Genomic DNA, 15,095 nt, shown 5'->3' with positions numbered 1-15,095 from the left:
TTATTTTATTTGTGAGACTTATAGTCAAAAAAATAATAATTTATCTAACATACATGTGGTCGGATGTGTTGCACAAAAAGTGGTCTATGGTGGACTCAAATGTCTTGCAACAAACAGTTGTTAATGTGGAAGATTTCATTTGAATCCTTTAACCTCACATTGTTTGAACAGCCTAAACAGGTCCTAAACAGAAGTCTCTCGTCTACAACTGCTAAAGCGCTCTGGTTGCCTCAGTCGTGTTTGTCAGAATGTCAATTCCTATAAGTGTCTTGTTGGATTTATTTTGCCAATAAACACCCTAGCACCTTGATTTTTCTTGCTTGAGCCTGTACAAGTTTGCGGGTGTATTGACACCCTGGTGGAAGTTAATGTCTGGGAGACATGGTTGGAACCAGAGAGGCAGCTCTAGGCTCTTGTGAGATTGCAACTGGCTCGAGAAAACCAATTTTTATTGGCTTTTTCAATTTGGAGCCGAGCAGAAAGAAACAACTGTATGTTAATTGAAAGGAAGAATCGATAGTGTAGTCTTTGTGAAGGTGTCTTTATCTATGCTGTGTTCAAGACTCGTATTTTCTAGTGGGTATAAATAAAAGCTGTACAGTATCCAGTATTAAATTGCTTTGGTGCCAAATAAACATGATAGGGTTATCTCTAAATGTAATTCACTTTCACCCTTCAGCTTGTTAAATCTTTGTCTACAAATATCTGTTTACATTTTCAAATGATCTTTTCTACAACATTCCTAGAAACTCCTAGAAACTTTTCAGGCTACATGCCTGCAGGCTCCATGTTGGTGACCCTTGCTATAAACATTGTTGTGGAGTACTAAAGTTTATTTGTACTGTATTGTATATATTTTTTGGGGGTCTTCCACCATACTGAATGAGAGTTGTGAAATGAAACCTTTTTATTCATACAATATTTTGTCTTTTTCCATATCAGGCTGGTGTTAGACTTTATAATCTTGTCAGATGAGAGACAGCAGTTTGAAAATCAGTGTGAGAATGGACTGGAAACAGAGGCTACAGTAATAAAGGGACAATATTTTGAAATTTGGCCCAAAGGAGCAATACAAAGATTTCATTGTTATACAGACCAAGAACTACATGAATTACATGACATTTACTTCGAAATATAATAATGAGCACACTGTGTATCAAATGGCACATTATTTACATAACATTTGAACAAGGCTTCTGTTGTCTGTTTGACGCATTGTAAAATGTCAGAACATTTGCCAAGCTTTGTGGCTTGTACGTGGGCAGTAAGTTGTACGGGTTCCTTCAAGAAAACTGAGTGGTGTTACAGGACATGTCATCTATATGGCAGACACGCTTGCAATTGGATACAATTACAACCCACCTATTCATTAGTATTGACAGTCTACATAACAACATTGGCGTGCAGGTATAAAGTCTCAGCACAATTATTGACATTTTTGTAGACCTTCAAGCGGTCTAGAGATTGCATGAATCCACAGGTGGCTGCATTTAGATTCATAAAATTATGTATTCCTTTGGGGCAATCAATAGATGGCATTGTAAGAATAGACTGTTAGAATAGAGTGTTTTCTACTCAGTGCATCACTAGCATTGTCGATTCATAAAATATTGAAAATTCCTTTCCAGAATGTCATTTTCAATACATGTTTTAATCCTAATGAGATGAGCACTTTGAATTGACGTCACTTCCGCCTGTATTTAAAAAAAAAATTAAACTTTTTTTGTCATTCTTTAGCAAAACGGCGTCCATTAGTAATGAAGGAATGTCTACCTCTGCTAAATAGCTATCATTTTTGTTACCATACCTAACAGAGAAAATGCAGCTGGTTGGTCTGAATGTGTTTTCTGTCTAATGGCCAGTGTGATCTTGGCTTTCACCTCAAATTGCATGATAAGCTGCAACTCTCACATCTCTGACCAGAAGAATATCTCCAGGGTCGTTTAGTTTGTCAGCATAAGAGGCTGTAAGATATTTTATTGAATATCAGAAAGACACACTCTTTCTTCACAATTGTCTTTGATTCTTAACAAATTATTCTATATGTTGGTATAGATTCAGCATATTTTTGTTTTATGGTTTGGGTCTCATTGCAGAAATTTAAAATCTCAAACTGGAAAACTGTGAGATCCTGCTGTAGCAAAACTTAGTAAAGTAAACAAATTTTAGCACTACACAAAGAAACTATTTTATATGTTTCACAACATTTGGAGTGCTGCTCTGTCTATTTTACTCAATTTTTTTAACATGCTATAACATTTTGATTAGGCCCATAATTGGTTCCTGATCTGCAAAGAAAACCTCACAAAGTTGGTGCCGCACAGTCCAAGTTCCTCCCAAGCCATAACATTTTTGCTGTTTTCCACCTTTAAATGCAGCCGATCTTGAATAATAAATATTTCAAGATTGTGATAAATTCAGTAGAATTTATTTGAGCTTGACTGAATTTTATAAGATGGAATGCAACAGTCATAGCAATACGGCAAATTTGTTTCTAAATACAGTATTTCTATTGCGTTTCAACGTCTTGTATACAATGCCCAACACCTCCTAAGAACATACAGTAGGCCTACATATTCTTTCATGTTTACTTAGCTTTTAATAATTTCATTTGTCCGATTATTTGTATAAGATATACAGTATTATTTTTGCTATACTCTGTACAGTATAGGCAAGTGCCTGTGTGAGAAAAACTGATTTTAGATAAGTGAAGCAGTGGGGTGTTAAATATGTGATGGAGGAGTTTAATATTTTATGTGTGAGACTGACATGTCTCTTAAACACTCATAAAGTCGGCCATTCAATTTTAGCAGGCTACAAATCCTTCCCGTTTAATCTTGTACCGTCATGCTCCATTACCCAATGTGCCCAAAATGTGGCTGATCTGATCTTAATCATAGTATTGCTACACTTGTAGTAATGGCTGCAGGAAACAGCGTGTGGACAAAAGTATTGGTACACCTCTGTTGAACATTGTGGGGAAGTTTTTAATTTGGTTTCGAAGATATTGGGGTATGAAGATCACCAACCAAATCGTACAGGCCACTGCTGATAAAAAGCACAGAAACATTTTTATGGAAATGAACAAGAAGATAATGCCCAAGATTATAGTGGAATGTAATACATTGGGGGATAAAGCTCAGCATTAACATTTCACCCCAACAATTGCTGATAAAGATGAACAGATACTAGACATTTTCCTCTGTCAACTGGTAGTATAATAGCAGTAGATAACTAATAATAGTATATAATGTACTTTCTAAAAAAAAGAATGACACCCTCTGCAGTGTATGTGTAATGTATGTGTAGAGTAGGCAATAGTGTAACTTGTCATTATTATTACTACTTCTACTAATACTATTATTATTATTATTATTATTATTATTAGCCACAGTTTCGGGGATGCAAGTCCTTGACTCATCCCATGTGCTTGACAACCCACGCTGCAGAACTATGCCTATGGATTTAGAAAGTGATGTTACTAAAGCTCATGTAGGTGTAATGTGTAGGTGGCCCAATATCCTTTTCCCCAGTTAGATTTTTTTATTTTTTCCAAGAAAATCTGCAAAATCCTACCCAGCCTCATGCACACACAAAAACAACAACAACAACTGACAAATAGAAAAAAAGTGGTTTGAAAATGGTTTGAAAAGGTTAAGCCATTAAAAAAAAAAAAAAAAAGAAGGGAAGCAGCCTCTTTCTTGTACCATAGGGATGTAGTTTAAGAGCAGTGTGGTTTGTAAGCCTGTTCTAAGTTGAAGAAGTAGTGGAGATATTGTTCCCTAAAGGTCAGCACAAACTTATGAGTAATGTGCATTATTCTTGAGTACATGGTTAGTTTCTCTGAAGGTACCTCTGCTTCTTCTAGCAGACTGAGTGATGATTAGGTGACAGTAAAAGGTCCAAGATGAGTGGCAGCTGTTGTGTTTGCTTGCTGTCTCCCGTCACACTCCATCACAAGTAATCAGCCTGGATTGAAAGCATAAGCCTCACACAGACGGCAAGCGGCTGCTGGTTATTTCTCTTTGTTTCAAAATCGTTCGTCCGGCAAACTGAGTCATGCGCATTCTTATCCTGACTCCACTGTTATACTCCTGTATCCCTTTCAACTATGTCTCCTCTCCTCCTAATCCAGCTTGTACACTCTACTTATGTTATGATTGAAAGCAGTTTCATATGAAATACAACCTTGATCATTTTAATGACTTCATCAAAAGATTACAATCTTCTACGGTTCTCTCTCTAACAGCTGAGCTTAAAATTGCTTGCAGCACTGAAACAGCATCCTCTTAAATATCCATTTGGTTGTATATACCTTCAGTGAGTGCCCCCCCAAACACACACACTTTGCATTTAAGAGCTGCTTTCCAGTCAGGGAGAGTTTATCACAACAAAGCTTAATGAAAAGCTTAAGGAAATTGTTTGTGTAAAGTGTCTTTAAAGTGCATACATATTTAGTGTATACAACAAAATTAGGGCCAAGAATGAAAACAAATTTATTTCATTCACTGCCATTGGCGGCTATAAACGTCAAAAATACATTTGAACTATTTCTATTGGTTTAACATTTTTTTCCACTTTTGTTTACAAGAGTATGAAAACCGAGAGAGAAAAATATATTCTACATTTAGAACAGATATAAAATTTGTGATTAATCGTGAGTTAACTAGTGAAGTCATGCGATTAATTACAATTAAAAATGTTAATCGCCTGACGAGATGATTATTACAAAATTAGGGGCGTCAGGCCATTATTATTTTTTTATTGTAATTAATCGCATGACCTAAATAGTTACCTCACGATTAATCACAAATTTTATATCTGTTCTAAACGAACAATAAAACCAATTCTAGGTTTTCATACTCTTGTTAACAAAAGTAGAAAAAAATGTTAAACCAATAGAAATAGTTTAAATGATTTTTTGACGTTCATGACCGTCAATGGCAGTGAATGAGTTAAGTGCCAATTTCTGAAGTTCTTTTTATTAGGGAAGCCAAGTTGGTCATTCATATCAGTCAAAAGTGTACAGCGACAGCGAGGTTAAAACCTTTTTCGCAAATCCGGGGTTACGAGGGGATCTATGCAGTGTGTCCCAACTAAAAAGTCCCAAATAATTTTCAATGCTACTCTTGGTGGAGTTTGGTTGTCATAGTAATGTTGTACAAGCAATGTATTTTTTCTTTTCTCTTGTAAAAGTGTGTTTAAAAAAAGATTTTTCTTTTAAAATGAATCCCATTCTTCTTCTTCCTCTCTTCCTTCTCCTCATCTTGGCAATGGCCATTAATCTTCCAAACAATGAATTGAAGCCACAGACTCTATCACTCCCATTATCGACTTCTGCAGTCGTCTCTTATTTATGTTCCATTTTTCATTTACCGCTCTTCCTCACTCAGCCACTCGGCTGTTGTCTCAGTGACCGCCATGTAATGTCTTGTATGAATAATGCAGGTGGTGAACAAAAATAGAAGCACTGATTTTCTCTTGGCTGGGAATTCTGCAAGAGTTCAACTGAATAGTTGTAACTGGGCTTTTTTAGTGTTGTTTTTTTACGCACTATTATTGAGTATTTTTAACCGTTAGTAACTTTGATTGGCCTTGGAGCATGGCCTTACTATGGAAAAATTACATCTGGGGTTGTCCTAATTTGATCGATTTAACGTGGTTGCGTGATTTTCAGTTGAAAACGATTGGATTTTCACATCTTCTTAATTTATATTTTAACTCTTTAATTGATTTGAACCACTGCTAATTTATAGTCATACAAATAAAAGTGTCATCTTGAGATATCTTCATTCAAATAATATATGAGACAATTTGGATTTGGTCTTGTTTTTTCCCTCAATGCATTGCATTGTATAGGTTTTGGATCAGGACTAGTTAGTACTGGCAAGATACGCAACATCTCGGACTCGGGTGCAAAAAAAATGTGTTCAGCACTTATATCACTTATCCAGTTCAAGGTTACGCAAAGCTTGACACTATTCCAGTGGACGCAAAAGAAAGACAAAAAATCCTTGACTGGTTGCCAGTCAATCATAGAAACACTCACATTTGCATTCACACTGTCACTCAGTGGGAAGTGACCCCATGCTGCGCCTGCTTAGAGGTAAAGTGGGTAAACCATTATAAAATGGAATAGTTCAGCCTGTTTTTTTATAGTTACTGTTGAGTAGTCATTGATTTATTACATAATATAAAATGTTTTTATTCTAAATTCAATATCACACTTTTTTGGGAGTATTTTCCTGAGTGTCGCTAGCATTTAGCATTCATACAGCTTATTGGAGGTGACTGGCACATGACAACATTTGCAGTGGCTGTAATCTTTGAAATATGCCTAGCAAAAAGTGCGCTTGCAAATGAGTGATGTGAGAAATTGAGAGCAATGCAGTTCTTCTATAGTGTACAAATTCAAATATAATTATTTTGTTTGCCTTTTTTGTTGTTTTTTTGCAGTGCTTGTCTTTACTGTTGTACATTCTACTGCATTACAGAGAGACTATGTGTTATTATAAAATATGAGCGCACTAGTCAGTTGAGAAGCTGAGGTCTGTAACGTTCCAATTAGTTTATCTGTCAATAGTGGAAGGATGTTGTTAGTGCAAATCAGTGCTCATGAGCATGAGCATCACTTTGTCACGCTCACTGTTTAGTGCAAGCAAAACGAACCAAGCAGCCAGAAAAGAGAAGTGGGTGTTAAGATTTTAACAGCCTCCAATTGTTCAGTGTTCTGAGCGCTGTATGTCTAACTTGTTCTCTTCATCGCCAACTTTCATTTAGCTCATTCTTTCTTTCTTGTCTACCACAGTCTATTGCTTCATTTTCTGTTGTCAGTTTCCGTGACGTTGATGCATTAGAGGCTGCCCCATTTCAACAGTGATTTTTTTTTCCCAGTGACATGTCCAATAATGTGCCTATCAAGTTTTAAAGCAAAAAGACAGCCCATCTTTTTGAAGTTAAACGTCTAAAGTTGAACATCTCTGAGGGCGTATAACTCTGAATTCCACCAGTATACTGTGTATGTGGAACCACTGTTGAGCATGAAGCAACACAGGACCTCTGCATTAAATATTTAACTAACGTGTGCTGTTTGCAAGTTCGTTTTTTTCCGCAACACTTATTTCAAAGGCAGAATGCGGGTTGCTAAACGGAATAAACAACTTTATATAGCATTTGATTCCTGTGGTCACAAACCAAGTAAATATAGGACGTTGTATTGTTGTTACATTAAGAATGGTTAATTTGACATTCTTGTGTTATGTAAAAACATGAATGTGCCAATGCCACTTTTTGGACCTTTAGCATTTACCCTCATCATCTCAGTTATTACAGGATAAATGTTTGCACTTGTCTAATGCCTATGAATATTAAAAATGAATGATACCAAATACTTGCCTATGAAGTTAATACTTGGTCAAGCACAGTGCCAATATGACCGTGGAATCAAATGGGTGATGTTCAACCTTAAAGGGGTAGGCCTACTTGACCCATTGAGCCATTTTCAGACGTAAAAAGTTAATATTTTGTCCAGAATTACTTATTAACTTCATTATTTTTCATGTACAATTAATACCTTTAAAAAATTATTTTTTAGGTAATGACCATTCATGGCTCACTTGTTTTCTGGGTTTGGTCAGCAAACTGAGCCCTGATTGGTCGTTACCTACTTCCTCAGCACAGATGATGTCATCTTCAGTCGACAGCAAGTGGAAAAAGTAAGTTTTAAAGGTATTAATTGTACATGAGAAAATATGACGTTATCAAATTATTTATGGACAAAATATGAACTTTTTACTGCTGAAAATGTCTCAAATGAGTCAAGTATGAGGTTCAACTCCATTTTGTTTGTTGCTGTTTTTTGCTCAAACTGCATGTGGACATGGAAGCATTGAAGTAATGTGCATGGGTGATGCTGGTGGGAGGGTGAGGAAGACGTTTATGTGAAGCGCCCCAGATCTGTGCTCTACTTCATCCCTTTCCCTCTGTCTAGCACATGGACCCCCCCCCCCCTACCTCCCCCTCCAGACCTGTGCTTGTTTGTGTTTAATAAGGGAGATTCATTAGACTCATTGATATTCTAGGACACGCTGGCTCTTTCGTTTTGCTCCGATCAGCAAGGACACGTGTATTATGTGAAAATGCAAGAATGGAAACGCTAACCCAACAGTGTCAGCCTGCATGAATCATGCACTCATTTGGACATATGCATGGCAATGCACGCAACAACTCAGTTTAACTACTGGTATCATGATGTCTCGTGAGCTTGAATGTTCCTCATTCACTTTGTTTTAAATCATGACTCTTTCTACATGAAAGTCATTTGGTTGACAGCATTATAAAGATTTGATAAACAGTCGCTTTCACTAGCGGGATTTGTGTTCCCCTGTTTTGCTGTTATGCAATTTTCAATACATGAGACAGTTTAACATCCGCTTTAATTACCACAGCAACATGATGATACAATTTTGGGCTCAGTGCCAGGAAAAATTAGGTCTGATTCTAATTTAGAGACTGAAAGAATCTTGTAGATTGCGATAAGTGATGATAAGAGCTTGACAACATCGAGTCGATACTCGGTTCAGGAGGCAACAATGTGGTGCAACCTCAGGTCAACAACTTAAACTGAGGCTTTTTAGTTCCATCGATAAGCAGACTTTGGGTCGATTGAGCTAAGCAAGCATTTTCGTCAAATGAATGTACAAGATCATTGCGTTTTCAGGATAATCATAAATTATCTGCTGGTCTGGTAGGCTTGATAATAAAAGCTGATTAGCTGTCAGCTCAATTGTCTTCTCACATGCATCCTGGTTTATATAGGGTACACCAGCGTCATAGCAACTTTTGCAATAAGTCATCATATTTAACATGTTTTTTTCCCTTATCATTCTGAGATAGGTGCTGGCTTTTGACAGTATTTAGTAGATGTACAGTATGGTGATAAGTCTTGGGTCATTATTATATTTGCTGATTTGGCAGTTGTATAATAACAATGTCGAATCAGATCTTTGCCAAAGCTGAACTGTGAGAGTGAAGTGAAAAAAACAATAATGGCACGTCATAATGGAGTTGGTTTGCCCCTCTATTCAGTAGTTTGTCTACTTTGTGGCTTATGAAGAATGACGAAAAGACGGAAATTGCTATTGTGATTCTATAGAGTGGACATTTCAAATATAAAATGTCTCTACTGTAAAAAAACAAAAAAAACATTATTATTATTATTATGATTCTTATTATTATGTGGCTATTTCAACATTCCTCCTGCATTTTAATTTCCCATGTGAGAAAATTGCCTTCACGATGGTTTCTGCGTGTGACTTTGTGATAAAGGTCAGAATGTGAGTGTTAACGGCACATCAGGCTCTTTTAGTTATTCTGGTAGCTGACAGGAGGGAAGCCTGTTGTCACGGTTCTTCATTACCTCTCTCTGCCCTCCTTCATCTCGCTCCCTTGGAAGTTAAATAAGGAATCAAAGACTCAGCATCTGATAGCTGTCAAATCACTTCTGCAAAAAAAAAAAAAAAAAAATATATATATATATATATATATATATATATTAAAAAACTTTTGCAAAAACTGGCACCTTCTCTTCAAATACTCTCAGTTGTGGGCTGATGAAAACCCCTCAAACTTGTCACAGGGGAAGTACGCATTAAAAAATCTCTGGTAAGTGGAGGATGCTTCACCACTCAGTGCTGCTCCCCTGGTACCATAGGAACAGCAGACTTTTATCTCCTCATTCCTGAGAACTTTTTGCTCCCCACTGGTCCGTCCTGCCCTTCACATGACCGTGTTAACTTTAATATTCCTCATAGCATATTCAGGCTATCAGTGCTCTCGTTGAACAGCACATTTGGGGAGACATTGCGGTCTTTGGGGAGGAGATCCTTGTCAGCAGAGCGGATGATCACAATAGAATTGATCAAGAAGTGTACTTGGGGGAATTTTTTTTTTTTCTTTTCATTGTCAAAATGAGTCTAGCAAAACTGAAAACTGAATTAGTCAGTGTCATAGGCTTGCCCTATCAATACTAAATTAATTTAAAAAAAGATAATTAAACCTGAACTTGAAGTGTGTGTGCGCATGTGTAAACATACGATAACCAAGGCAAAAATAAAATCTACGAAGTAAAGCTTGTAGCCACTTTATGTCATATTATACTGGCAAAGCTCTCATATAGAGGTAAGCTCACATACTGTACACCGGAAATGTGAATGGCTCATTGCCATCAAGTAAACATCAAGGGGAAATTAAGCAGTGTGTGGTTGTGCTTGAGAAATATGAGACACTAAGCATTCTGTGAGGTAAGTGTGCATGATGAGGTCTCATTATGAAACTCCTTCTACTAAAAATCCTCTATGGTGGTGCTGAGGCAGGCACTGCAACAACTTTAGTGGCAAATTGTGACGATGTGAGAATCAATCATGTTTATGTCCTTGAAGAAAAGTGTCGGTTTTTACAACATGGATGCTAAAGATGCCAACCCTCCCGGTTTCAACAGAAGCCCCCTTAAAAATAAGTACAACCCCTGACATTACGGGCATCTAATAGGTCCTCACGACTTCTCTGACCCTTTCTCGTCCGTGTGCATCTTTAATTCTTTCACACATAATGTTTGTGCTAGAGTCATTTGCGAAACGCTTGTGGACTCCATACCTCACACACTTCCAAAAAAAATGACGGATGTGCGTACATGAGATGTAAGAAAAACTATGGATAAAGTTGCAAAAGCCACCGTAAAAATGACAGAAATTCATAACTTCAGTGACCAGGCGCTAATCACCAAAAGTAGTGATTGTTTCATGCTTTTTGCTGTGCTTGTGTTTTTGTTATCAGCATTGGGCACAGTGAACAGGAGGGTGTGCTAAGACAAGTTGCTTTGAATAATTACGTGGACGTTCAATTTTCCGTTCAAGCTATTTAGAAGATACTGCTTGGACTACACCTAGATGCCTTTTTAATAACTAATTCCCTCAAAAATCAACTCTGCTAGAACCAAATCAATAGCAATTTTGGGGAAAATTGTCTTTAATTTCAACTAAACTGAAACTGCTTCAACAGGCAACTCATGATAGAAATGCAGTATCTAAATTGAAGAAAATCTTTAATTACCAAACCACACATTGGAAAATGCTAAGATTATCTGGATTAAACAACTTCCAGTCACTCTCCTCCAGTAATTATAAAAAAAAAAACATTCTCTCGCCACAAGCTGGTTCAGAATACAACAGCTTGTCGTTTTACTGATTCAAAACAGACGGCAATCCCATCGAGACCACAGCTGAAGGTCTCTTTATACTTACGCAGGACGCGACGGCGCAGACATCACTGCGAATTGCCACTCGTGACTTTGCCTTTCTGCTTAAATTGTGCGCAATCCACATCAAGTTGTTTTGAAAATGTGCTGCAGTTTCACTCTTAAGTCAGGGTGTCGCTACGGCTGGTATTGGCTAGGATGCGGATGGAGTGGACATTCCTCTGCATTTTATGGCCAATTCTGAAAGGCATTTTCCGTTTCCGGAACAAGGAACGCCATTTGTTTGTCTTTTGAATGTGTAGGGTGTCTCAGTTCTCTAAAGCACTATGAGACGCACTCGGAGAACTGAGACACCCTACACACTCGCACCCATTGACGGGAATGCGCAATTGAGGTGCACACGGGTGGCAGTGCGAGTATTGGGACACGTCCTATTATGTTGCAACAGTCAACGAAAACAGCGTAGGTGTGTGACTTACAAAAGTTGGATGTCCCGCCTCCTCCGTGACATATACCCCATAGTAATGTTTGATCTGCGATCTGGCCAATCAACGAGCTAGTAATAATTCTTTAATGCCAATTTGCAATGGTTACTGTCAGCCGTAACCACGCCAATGCACAACATGCTCCATGCTTAATTTTGTTGTTGTTTTTTATTTATAAACACAGTTGCCTTCACGGAAACTATCCTGGGAAAGCTGATTGCGCCATCACGGCATGTGACTAAATGGTCCAATTACATGCTAATTACGCCCAACCATCTACGGCGTACAAGAATTTGTGACGTGCATGCAGCACTCGTGGCAGACGGGGCGCAAGCTACGGCGCTCATCGCAGCATCAATCACGTGATGTGCGGCGCTACTTTACGCCGGAGAAAATGCAGTAGTATAAACCAGGTTTTTAAGCGTTGTTAGTTGTTTGTTTCCACCTGCCTGACCGCTTCCTTGCATGGTGCGGCAGACAAACGTCTAGACTGCTCCACTGCCCCATCGGCTCCTCGCATGCCAACCGGAAATACAGTGAAAGTCTACGTACTACGAATGTACATTTTATGGTCCTCACACACTTGCGAGGAACCAGTTTGGGGCAGTATGGAACGGTAAAAAAATTTACAACAAGATTATGTCAACCACTACATGTGCTGTGCGACGCCTCCGTTCGACATCGTTGCTACGACAACCTGTCAGATGGGTCAATAATGCGTCCCAGTGCGAACAGCGCGAGATCTGATTTAGACATTTGCCATAAAGAATGTACACAGTCAGCCCTAATAATCGGATTTGAGGAGGAATTCAATTTGAATCAGATATGCCTGCAGTCTGAATGCAGCCTTAAACTTACTTTTAGAGATGAGCTTTAATGCAATGTTTTCTTCTCGCCCCATTTTTCCAAGCCTACATCTGCCCTCTTGGCCAGTCCAGGTCATGTTGTTGTGTTCTTTCATTGTCGGGGTTCCTCAACTGGTTTTAGGTTATGTATGATAGCTCACGTGATAGATGGTGTCATGTCATGTTTGTTTGTGTATTTAACTTTGTAATTGTGTCACAATCCATGCTTTTGTCAATGCAAAGTCAATGCACTTTATAAATGTGTTTTTAAATGTGCTTTATCGATAAAGATGATCTATTATTACCTCTGGAGTGGCAAAGCGTTTGCTGATCTGTGTCACCATACTTTAATTCAGGTTTTATCCGGTGACAGTTGAATCCAAATCATACAATGCATAGATGAGACACTTAGTTTTAGTGTAAATCCCAAATCCTCCATGCCTCATTTTGACTTCAGACCACCCAAAAGTGGTGGATTGAATGAGATTAAATCAGACTACCGTAATTTTCAGTTAAAGATGGTGCAGCGTAGAAATACCTGTCCTCTGGAATGAGAATGAGTGTTGAAGAGAGTTCCATCGAGGGTTTTAACAAGGGGAATAACCCTCAGCATGAGTGTAAGTGTGTGCTGTCCTCAGCTGAGCATAATGGACAGTTTAAGCTTCTAGCACTCCCATCAATGAGACAGGCCTGCGGTTTGAGCTAATGATGGTACTTCATCTCTGTTATTGAGAGTATTCATGATGATGGATGGATTTTGTGCCTCTGTGCATAGATGGATGTGCGAGTCGACGGCAGGATTAAACCGCTGACTTAGAATCAAGTTTTCCTTGCATCAAATGTCTCTTTGGGGTGAATGATCTTGTAATTTTAGGGGAATAACTGTGTCGAATTTCCTTCTCTTTTCAAGGATGACGAGCCGATTACAGGAGTTTCCAACAGCAGAAGCCGCGCCCACATACGCAAGTTTCTTGCTCAGCACCATAAGAAATTGCTATGGAAACCAGAGGTAATTACTTTTCTCTCTTTTGTTGTACCCTCAATTAGCCCTGAGTACTTGTTGTGAGGCCTTTCTATCTTTTAGACACAGGTCCAGTTGCTTTCTCTATTTGGGTGACTCATCACCCAAGCTTGGTGACTCATACTGTACACACATTGATATTTTAGGAATCCACCTTAAACAGAAGGCATATCATTATCATTCCAGGGCACATTTTCCTTTTAATGAAATATGATTGAACTGAGAATGTGCTACTTTTCTTTCCCTGATGTTACAAAGACGGTGAACTGTTCAGATATGAGCGCTTTTTGAAGGATATTTTGTTAAAACCCATTAAAGGTTGGCAGACAGGGCTACTGAGCTGTGGTTTTTAATGTAGATGAGGGAGAATTTCTAACCTGCTCTCTTCACCCGACTTTAATCAATTGTGTGCCGTGTGCAATGTTACCCTTCCTCTGCACTCTCCCCACTGAATCATCTTAGTGTTCTTACAGAAATTTTAGTTGGGTGCGATCATTACAAAAAAAAAGTCTGCATAAGTAAATAAGTAGTCTGTAAGTGTGTCGAAAGGGAATGTTTACTCTCCCCATATAATGTCTACATTTACAGCACAGTGCAGGGAAAACAGAATGTTGTGAGTGGATCCAATAATATTGCAGTTTGTAATGTGATGACATACAATTCTCAGATTTTTCAGTTTTGACTCACAGATTCAATCCTGTTAACAATTTTGCTTGGTTAATAGTCGCCGGCTGTATTGCTTGTGCAGAGCTTTGATGAGCAAATTATTGTTCAAAATGTTCATGCTCATAATATTATGCAGCAGTAGCTGATTGTTGATTGTACATCTGCAGTTTTCTTCTTCTTCGTACCTTAGCACCACAACAACAGATAAAATGTGGTACAAAACATTTGTGTGTTTTTTTTTACTTTAAGTATGAAGACTGTGAAATGAGGATTTTAGCGTGTTTGTTGTTTTAATCTGCCATATATGGGACATGGCAAATCAGAGTTCTGAATATGTTGTCTAATTGCAAAAATATAAACAGAGGAATTAGCTTGATCTATTTTTTTCTCATGTTTAATTATCGTCATGAACATTATTTTGAGGGATTCTTTGTGAGGATAAACACTATAGAAAATGATTAAATGGATATTTGTTTTCCCAAACCAAATATTAGTTAAATAAATAAATGTTTTGTATTAAGAGTGCATTATAAAGGCATTAATTTAGCAGCACTGCTACTGTACATTTGACAATATATTATGACAATTTTCTGTTTTCACAAATACTGTCCAAATATATATTTAAATTAAATTATTATATCTGACAGTCAAGCATGGAATTTAACAAATGCAAAATGTTTAAATGGAACACGATTTCATGAAGTGTCGTGAGACCTATTCGTTTTCTCAGTCCAAACATGAATCATTATGGTTGCTAACTCATATTGTCCCAGCTAAGGGAATTAGAATGTCAACAAAATCCATGTCTGTGGCACATGATAAAC

The 15,095-nt window shown here is 37.8% G+C and overlaps 1 protein-coding gene across 1 annotated transcript in view; it reads left to right on the top strand.

Moving 5' to 3' along the window:
• The window catches only part of b4galnt4a (beta-1,4-N-acetyl-galactosaminyl transferase 4a), a 137,134-nt gene that overhangs the window by 69,132 nt on the left and 52,907 nt on the right, over positions 1-15,095 (top strand). Inside the window, exon 3 of the mRNA XM_086073967.1 lies at positions 13,495-13,593. Coding sequence (XP_085930093.1) covers positions 13,495-13,593 — 99 coding nt within the window. The remainder of the gene's footprint in view (positions 1-13,494; positions 13,594-15,095) is intronic.

The sequence above is a fragment of the Leptonotus elevatus genome, chromosome 4, assembly GCF_054856555.1.
Source record: "Leptonotus elevatus isolate MCC_2025b chromosome 4, RoL_Lele_1.0, whole genome shotgun sequence".
NCBI classification, from domain to species: domain Eukaryota; kingdom Metazoa; phylum Chordata; class Actinopteri; order Syngnathiformes; family Syngnathidae; genus Leptonotus; species Leptonotus elevatus.
Note: the sequence above shows the minus strand (reverse complement) of the source record. Positions and strands in the feature narration are given on the sequence as shown.